The sequence below is a fragment of the Neodothiora populina genome, assembly GCF_041146345.1.
Source record: "Neodothiora populina strain CPC 39397 chromosome Unknown canker_contig_12, whole genome shotgun sequence".
Classification (NCBI taxonomy): Eukaryota; Fungi; Ascomycota; class Dothideomycetes; order Dothideales; family Dothioraceae; genus Neodothiora; species Neodothiora populina.
The window spans coordinates 1,441,905-1,450,830 of record NW_027191404.1 but is presented as its reverse complement, the minus strand read 5'-3'; the positions used below and the strand labels follow the sequence as shown (position 1 = coordinate 1,450,830).

General features: G+C 53.0%; 1 protein-coding gene across 1 annotated transcript; it reads right to left on the bottom strand.

Annotated features, from left to right (window-relative positions):
* Positions 1-1,877: 1,877 nt before the first annotated feature.
* On the bottom strand, positions 1,878-8,474 carry AAFC00_001172 (uncharacterized protein; the record flags this gene model as incomplete). Its single annotated transcript, XM_069340331.1, has 1 exon — positions 1,878-8,474. One exon carries the CDS (start codon positions 8,472-8,474, stop codon positions 1,878-1,880), a length of 6,597 nt encoding a protein of 2,198 aa, XP_069203798.1.
* Positions 8,475-8,926: the final 452 nt, after the last annotated feature.

The following is an 8,926-nucleotide window of genomic DNA, read 5'->3' as shown; positions in this document are numbered from 1 at the left end:
CGAGCGTGATCAAGGAAGCTGAGGTCAAAACGGCCTCTGTACATGTTGCTGCAGCCTTGTATCCTGGAGCCGCCTCCGTACCGAAGGCAGCCGATTACTTTACTGTACAGGCCAGTGGGCCTTCCTCTAGGTCGAACAGTCGGCGGAACGCTTCCAAGCCTGCTCGTCTCCGGCATCATGACGCAGCACTGACACTATCCTGATGCACAGCAGGATTGTTCAGACGACGTCTAATCATGCAAGGCGCACCTGATTCGCTCGTCGAAATTCAGCTTGACCTCCAGTTGCTGCATGTCGTTCGAAACGAACACTTTCCATACCTATACTTACTCAGAGACCGGGGCCAGGTCCGAACACAAAGAAGGATGAACAAAAGAAAGGACGTCAGCCAAGGTAGCGAGGACCCTTGCCCTTGGACACGAGATTGTCGGACATCTCGATATGAGTTTGGAACGTGGAGCATCGCCTTCTCGGATCACAATATTGGCATCGGAGCATTTTCCTATCGCAGGAGCCAAAGATTAATCTACCCTTAAGTTACGAGTCAAAGGGTCCTTGCCATTGCTACACGCTACTTCACATTTCGTCATTTGCCGGGTTTTAGCGAGCCTACAAAACCGTGACTATCTCAACCTTCTCCTCGCGGCGACTACTCCGGAGTATGTACACCAGGTTTTTACCACGAACATTCATGCAAGCCCCCCTTATGCTCATCCATCCTGCAGGCTCCATGCTATCAACATCGTTCCATTTCAATCTGATCGCATTGTTCTCGCGCCTTTGGGTTCATGCTTCCAACGCATGGATCAGATACGTCGTGTAATGTACCGGAATAGGCTTCTGGTGTATTGGGAGATCATCGATCGCCGCCGATACGAGCATCTCGTTTACGCTCCATCGAGATTCTTTCTCGCATATCCACGGTCAAAGAAATCCTGCGGACGGAAATCTCGAGCTTCTCCCTTGGTGTCTTGCGGCGTCACCCAAAAGCTCGCACTCGACGACAGGGCTCTACCGTCTCGGTCGATTTCTGTTCCCGAGCGACATTGTGATGTACTGTACGAGCAACTGTAGCACACTGGAGCGAAATAGTCCTACTTCACCTCAGCAGAGGCAAAGGTAAACGAGCGCAAGGTTCAATGATTGTTGCCTGTCTTGCCCCTAGGCGTTCTGAAGGATGGCAGTGTTCACGTCAGGCGTCCTTGGGATGACCTCTTGGCTCTGGTGATACTTGTCATCTAATGTCCTCGGCCATGAAACCACAGAGTGACCACGAAGGATGATATATGACGTTGGCCTGACTGTGTTTTCCTCCGAGAGTAGGATTATTCACCGCAAGCACCGCCGTCTCCACTTATCACTCTCGATCAGCGGCATTCAGACATCTGACATGCTTACTGGCACTGCTCTACCTCGTGCTCCAGTCTCCTCTTCTCTCCTTATATCACTACTCGATCCATTTGTCTCCCAACGAAATATCTCCTGTAGTCAAATGGCCCACACACATCTTGTAGCATTTTCCCGTTCAAGACAGGCAAGTAAATTCAGGACAGTAAACAGCCTTGAGGGGCCGGGAGGAAAGTCGTCGAATACAATTGACGAAGAAGGAAGCACTCAAGACCAGGGTTCGTGGAAAGAAAGGGTTGAGAAGGGGGGTTTCATGCAATATGTGAATATGTAATATGTATGTATAGCTATTTGAACTTAATCATCTTTTCTGCCTAGTTGTGCATTTCTGTCCTTCGCAGGCGCCTTTTGCCATCTAGTCCTTTCCTCGCGACTCCTTGTTCATCTGCTGCAATAAAGGGGGAGCTGGTGAAAATCTGCCATCAGGACGGGACGAAAAATATCCAAGAAGCAACAGACTTTCTGACCAACTACAGCGTCTCCCAGCCCCCAGTATTCATATCGCCCTCCAACCGTCTACTGATGACGCTCTGCACGCCCCCGCTGAGCCACGCCTCCCTGATCAAGCGATCGTACCTCTTCTGATTCAGAAACAACTGGTGGTGTCTCCTGAGCGTCGGATCCACTTCACCGTGCCTGTCCAGATACGGGGCGTGGAACCAGCTGCCGTGGCTATTATGCAAGAACAGCACCATGCATTTGCGGATAGAGATGAACACGCCGATGGCGCCGCCGCATTTGGCTCGGTGCTGGTAGCAGCCGCCTTTGCTGCGGTCGCGCATGCAGCAGCCGGCTTGCGAGCAGAAGATCTCGCTGCAGAAAAGACATATTGCTGGGTCGGTGATTTCCTTGCCTGTTGTTGGGCATCGCCGTTTGATTGCTTCTTCGGTCAGCGTGTCGTAGTTCTTGGGCAGGCCTACTAGTTCGAAGATGGATGGGTGGGAGAGGGATTGGGCTTTCGGGCGGAGCACGTGGAATGGAAGGCTCGATGACGCTGCCAGTGCCCATTTGCATGCGAGTCTGCGCAAGGCTTCTCCTGAGGCTGTGGCGGAGCCTAGTTGTTGGAAGATCTCCGAGGGCTGAGGTAGACGGAGGAGACGTGCGAGCCGTGCGAGTTCGGTAGTGTTGGGGTCGATGAACTCATCCGAGAGGGAGAAGTCGATACCAAAACGTACGTGTAGAAGGATGAGAACTTTCCGCAGAAAGACGAGGGCGTATCTGTCTATCAAAGTCTCCAACGCAGCCGCCATGTCGCCTTGCAGAAGCAGCTCGGGCCATGGAGTCCCGTCGGCGATGTCGATTTCGTCATGATAGTCGTTCCGAGTCGCTAGACGGAGTGCTGTTGCGCATGGAAAGCCCGACCCATCTTCCTTGTGGCTGGTCAGCCACTCGTGGTTGGAAGTGATCCACTGTTGGAAATAAGAAACAGGCTCGTCGATGGGGTGCTCCCATCGCTTGGTAGCCGGGTCCAACTTCTGTCCGCCCAAAGACTGCCTGCCAAAAAAGACGAGAAGGACTTTGATCACTTCTGCAGAAAAACAGAGGCGAAGAACGTGGTGCATATCGTCGCCCATCGGGAGTTCGTTTACAGTGCACGTGGCAAAGAAGATGAACAGATCATTTTCGAGAAGAGAATGACTCGAAAACAATGTACTATCAAGGACACTCTGGCCGAGTAAATGTCCAAGTTGGCTATACCAGGACCGGTGCACCCTTGAATCGGCACCGGCAATAGGCAACGGTCTGGTTGCTGCCTGCGCTGTGATAGATGTGAGGGTTTCCGAGAGAATCTTCAATGTGGTCATTGTCTGCTCAGGCACAGCGTCTAGTACTGTGGTATTCACAATACCGTCGGCTGGAGCTACGCCACGATGAGCAATCTCAACACTCGAAATCGTGAATGCAAGTGCGTTGGCAAGCGCTTCCGAGGTCTGCACACTGGAGCTTTGGGTTCCTGGTTCTAGATAGGTACTCTCCGAGCTGATGACTTTATTCGGACGCATGCTCGTCTCAATACGAGTGAAGGCGTGTCGGAGCTCTTCGGCCGGAGGAGGGCTCTGTGGCTCGGAGTTTGTAGGACGAGATACTAGACCAAGCTCGATTGCTGCTCTTTGAACGAGCTCAGGTAGAGCAGAACGAGAGCGCTCCAGTGGAGTAGGCTCCGGAGGAGGAAAGTCGTCTGACATGTAGTCGGTCCCAGACGCCTCAGCAGGTGCAGGAGACGACTGTCTTAGCTGCGGCAGTGTGGTAGCCAGAGTAGGGTTCAGAGCTGTCTGCAAGTAGTCAAGGTGTCCTTGTCGCCATGAGTTGAAGACAAGAGGAAGCTGCGCTGTTTCCAGCAGCTCGTGAGGACCTGTATGCTTCAACCAGTTGTCATAATCGATCGTCTGATCCACTTTAGCCAATGCTCCTGGAAAACCAAAACGCTTGTCCTTCCATAAAATCGGTAGGAAAGTGTTGCCCAGAGCTTTGCAGAGCGGGCAGAGAAATTCTTTCGAATCAGCCCGCTCTGGATGATTACGAGCAATCTGGGTCGCGTGTCTTCTTTCGGTAGCAACCATGTAGGTCTCGAAACAGTTGTAGTGCATCAAATGTCCACAGCTTGTTACAACCGGCCCTTCGATGTTCTCACTTTTTGGGAAACCCTTGGAAAGACCTTGTCGCTTCTGCACCGACACAGAGCCGTCTGCATTGATCTTCTGAAATGTCTCTTCCGCGCCTTTAGCGACTCCGAAAGGTCTGATATCTTCTGCGGAGCGATCCAGACTCGGAGGTGTTTCGAGTACTTCTTTGACAAAGTCCTCATCATTGACTGGCGTCTGTCGAAGTATCCTGCTAGGCCCGATGAAGGCGAAAGTTCCATATAATCGCTTGTCGTCGGTCTCTTCCTGACAGAGCATACATGAGCCAGTGGGGAACTCCCAGGCTCTTTCCTCTGGTGCTGTATGTGTGGATTGCTCTGCGTCTTCATCCATGTCACTGAAATCCTCATCTTCGATATCCAGACCCTGGTTTGCCATGAATGAATTCTGCTGGGCCTTGAATGAAGCCATGACCTTGGCTTGTCGCTCGAGTGCCTGTTTTTTCTTGAGTGCTTTGGCATCTTCATTTCCACTAGAAGCCGGATCGGCGACAGGTCTGCCGCTCGGTCTCACTACAGCTACCGCATCAGCGAACGCCTCAGGCCACTTCTGTGACATCTTGTCTAGAATAAGACGGATCTTTGGCGCGCACGAAGCGAACTCTTGCGTAGCTAGGTATTTGTACAATAGTTCGAAGATGGTGCCTGGTGATGGTGTCAAGGCAGACGTGCCAATCGCAAGCCTTATGAAGCTTTCTTGCGTTTCGGCACTGTCAATTGGACCCTTGTCTTCCATGACTGCTATCAGTGTGAGATGTAGAATCACGTGCGTCAACCCCTCGAGTTTCGTGAAGAACGAGCACTGGGGGTCTTTCTCGAGAATCTTCAACGGGAATGCGAGTCCGAAAAAGACGACATCTTCGAAGAGTGGAGACTGGGTAAAAGCACTCAAGTCTCGGAAAAGGCCAGAGGTTATCGCAGGAAGCCTGGGCTCGTAGACAACATCCGCAGCAGCCTTGCCGGTCAGCTTAGCAATATGTTGCCTGTGAATACTCTCGGATTCTTCGCGCTGATTGCGGTTATAATACGCGTAGTAAGGATCCACCAGTTCGATGAACTCGGGATGTAGCTCGAAGGTGCCGGAATCGTTAAGGCCTTCAGGAGAGCGGAATGTGGTCATGTCTTCTAGGATGCTGTCAAACTCTTCCGAGTCCGCAACCCTGTCGGTCAGTCGTGCAGAAATGTCAGAGAATGACAGCGGCTTGAAGCACAAGACGTGAGCAATATCCCGCTGAATAGCCTTGACATGCGAGTCGGCATTGTCTGCACCTGGGATCAGGTTCTGTCTCTCACTCAACAGCACGATGAGCAGATGATAGAACTCTTCCACGACGTCAAGACGCTGTTGCTCATCGTACTCCTCTGGTGGATCGTATACGCCGCACACCCAGTCATTGAGGTTGAAGCGGTCGATGATCTGCGCAAGAAATCGCACGCCCAGAGGTTCCTCCTCACTACCGCAGAGAACAAGACCAGCTTGCAGCAGCAAGATGTCTCGCTGAAAGGATACGTCGCGCTGGGACGTACCGCGGTAAGTGTGCATCTGATGGCGCAAGGTAATACCGTTGCGAACCCACATTCCAGCACGCATCTGAGCTAGCCACGTACACACGCGTAGAGGATGTTCGAAAAGCATGGACACGACCTCATCGGGTTTGAAAGGACCGTTCGAAGGGGCGGGCTTCCAATTAGGCGTCCATGGATCCCTTTGATCGGCTTGATCGAAGTGAAGGACTCGGAGCATTTCTGTTCTTGTCATACTCTTCCCTGCTTCGAGCAGCCATGACAGCAGATAATGTAATGGGTGATGGAAGCTCATAGCTCCGTTCGCTACTTCAAAGGATGGTATGCTGTAGTCGCGACCGCCCTGGATGGCGTCCGACGTCGGATAGACGTGTGCAAACTGACTTCGGTCTACCTCTGGATCCACCTTCAGCGTCCTGGCGTGATGGAAGCAATGGAATTTCTCGGCATGTTTGGTTTCCGCCCCGGTGAATCTACTTCGTTCGGTGCCGATGGCGTTGATGAATGTTGCTTGGGCAGTGTGACGGATAGCGCGTTGGATCGGTGCAAAGTCGGAATGCTCGACAGTCTTGAAAGATTCGGCAACTTGTCGGCAGAGCCTGTTCACCTCCTTGATGATCATAGATGCACTTATCCAAGCATCTGCTTCATACTCCACATGCTCACCAACAGCACGGACGTTGGGACATATGCCTTGGTGAAGCTTGACGAGATCCAAGAATTGTAGAAGATAGCGTTGTTCGGTGCGTACCTTCTCCTGCACAAATGCGGACTGGAACATGTATCGTGTGTCAATGAAGAAATGAAACATGCGCCTGTTGGTGACAGCTCCTTGGTCAAATGCAAGGGTCGCGGTGGGGTTGACGTCGGACGGGAAGCCAACCTGGCGAGTCGTCAGGAAAGTGTATAGGATTGCCATTAGGTTGGTCAGAAAGTTGCCGCGCTCGACAACCTCGGCGGTGATGGAGGGCGTTGTGAGCATCTGAACGGACAGATTGATAATCGAGTGGTCCGGCTCACGGTCCGCAATAAGGTAGAGCTGGGCAAGCATCGTGTACAAGCCGGCAAAGCGCAGACCCAATATCCGCTTGAACTGTGGCACAGTAACGACAGTGCTAATGTAGAGATGGCGCAAGTCTATACGCAGAGTCTTCCATAGCCTGAGATCGTAGAGAATTAGATAGTCAAGGCGGACCCTTTGCCACAGGTCCTCCTCTGGTGAGTTCGCAGATCGCGATTTGTACTCGTCCGGAACTTCGAGCCAGTATTTGGCAGGTCTGGGCGGCCTCGGAGGCCTCACCTTGTGTTTGGGCGTCTTGGGTAGGTTGGAGAAAGGAGCGACGGATTGAGTGGATTGTTGGGCTTCGCTCTCGTCGGATTCCTCATTTGTGGCCGCTCTTGTCCGTCGGGTTCTTCCACCAGGCGGCGCGGGCGGAGGCGGATAGCCAGCATGAGTGGCTTCAAATATCTCGCCAGGCCCCTCGGTGTCCATCTCCAGATCCAGATCGTTCTCGGGAAGAACAACGAAATGACCTTGGTCGTCGTCGACTTCCATGGCTTCTTGCTCGTCACCGTCGTCCATTGCTTCGTCCAGCTCTTCCTCCAATATAAAGGCTTCTTCGCCGTCCTCGTCATCGCCCTCGTCATCGTCATCATCCTCATCATCATCGGCGCCGTCGTCGTCGGGCTCGATATCGACCCTCACGATGTTGATGCCAGCCATGGGTCTAAACCATCTAGCGTTCGCACGTCGCTCTCGTACGTTATCTTCGTGTTCGTGATCGTCGATGCCCTTCTGGCCAACACTCTCGTTCGTGGCCTCGCTTCCCATGCGCCAAGGCTGGAGAAGCTGCTGGCACACAGTGTTGCGCAGGATATGAGGATCGGAAGCGTAGCTGCAGCCAGAGATGTCTGATATCCAGTCTACCACAGTCCCACACATTTGCTCCCGGAAGGTGTCCCTGGCAGATCTCACCGTCACCGACACCTTGAGTTGTTCTATGATTGCAGCCATGGCCAGCAGCTCTTTGATGTCTTTCGAGTAGTGTATGATGCTGCGTCCTGTGTCGTTGACCTCCATGGCTTTCTCGAAGCCGAATGTTTTCCTCTGCTTGCACGCTTTTGCAACCTGGTCCCGCACATCTGTGACCGTGTGCTTCTCGTCATTCCACAGAATCAAGGCATACTCTTCATCCGACTCCATGACCTCGGGGCCACCGTAGCGGTCGGAGGTGAGCCTCGACAGCAGCTCATCGGACTTTACACTTTCTTCCGTCTTGGATAAACGCAATTGTTCGGGCGAGCAGGAGAAGACATCGCAGAGATAGTCGAAAGCCTTGCCGATGGTCATACGAACGAGTTCGAGCAGCTCGTCCGGCAGAGCAGAGGGTTGACTCGTCTTGCCCTTGTCTTGCGTGGCGGGGTCGGTGTCGGCGGAATGGATGGAGCAGTGGACGGGTCTGACCCAAGCCTCGTCGTCGGCGCAGTCGCAGCATCCACTATTTCCGGGACTGACGCTTATGTACACCATGTGGCCTTCATGGTCGCTCTCGGTGAAGCACTTTGCGCACAGCACACAAGTGTCGTCTGCCGCGCATGTCTTGCAGTGGTATGTCGATTCGCCCGCCTTGAAGATGTGTCCGCAAGGATGACCTTTTGCCGCCGCTGTGTATTCTGCCCCATCCACTGCTCCCTGAGCATCACGTAGCCTCCAGGGCTGTCCCGTCGGTGGTGGACCAGAGGGGAAAAGAAGGCGGAGGGTGTGATTGTCGTTGCCGGCCAGGGAGCGGAAGAGGGTTTCCCGTACTTTATTCTCGGCCTCCTCTGTGTATCTGTGGTTATATTCGCGGGGCAGATCGCGCAGGAAAATGCCCAGCTCCCTCTCTGCTGGTGAGACGGGCATGCTGCAGGTGTGGTTTGGAGAAAGTGTAGGTGTGTGTGACCTGCTTGTCCGGGGGTTGTCCCAGACCTAGCTAGGGTAAGGTATGATTGATGTGGATGTGAGAATTGAGGATCGAGAATCCTATGCGAATGACATCAGGACGTGCTCGCCGCTGCTGCTTTTGTCGGAGGTAGCAGTCAAAGGCGACACGATCTGGAGTGTACGGAAGGTGCAGTTATCGGGACTATATCACATGTGCTATATACACCCTCAAGATATACCTAGTCATTATAGTACGCTGAAGTACAGGCAGCTGTGTACGAAAGCGCTGACGACGAATGATCAGATGGCGGGGAATGGGCACCGGCTGTCGTGCCACATACGGTACAGTAGTAGACTTGATCCGCTTGACTCTTTTCGAAACTCGATGCTGCACGCCCTGCTTACGATGGTGATTTCTGATCGCTTCTCTG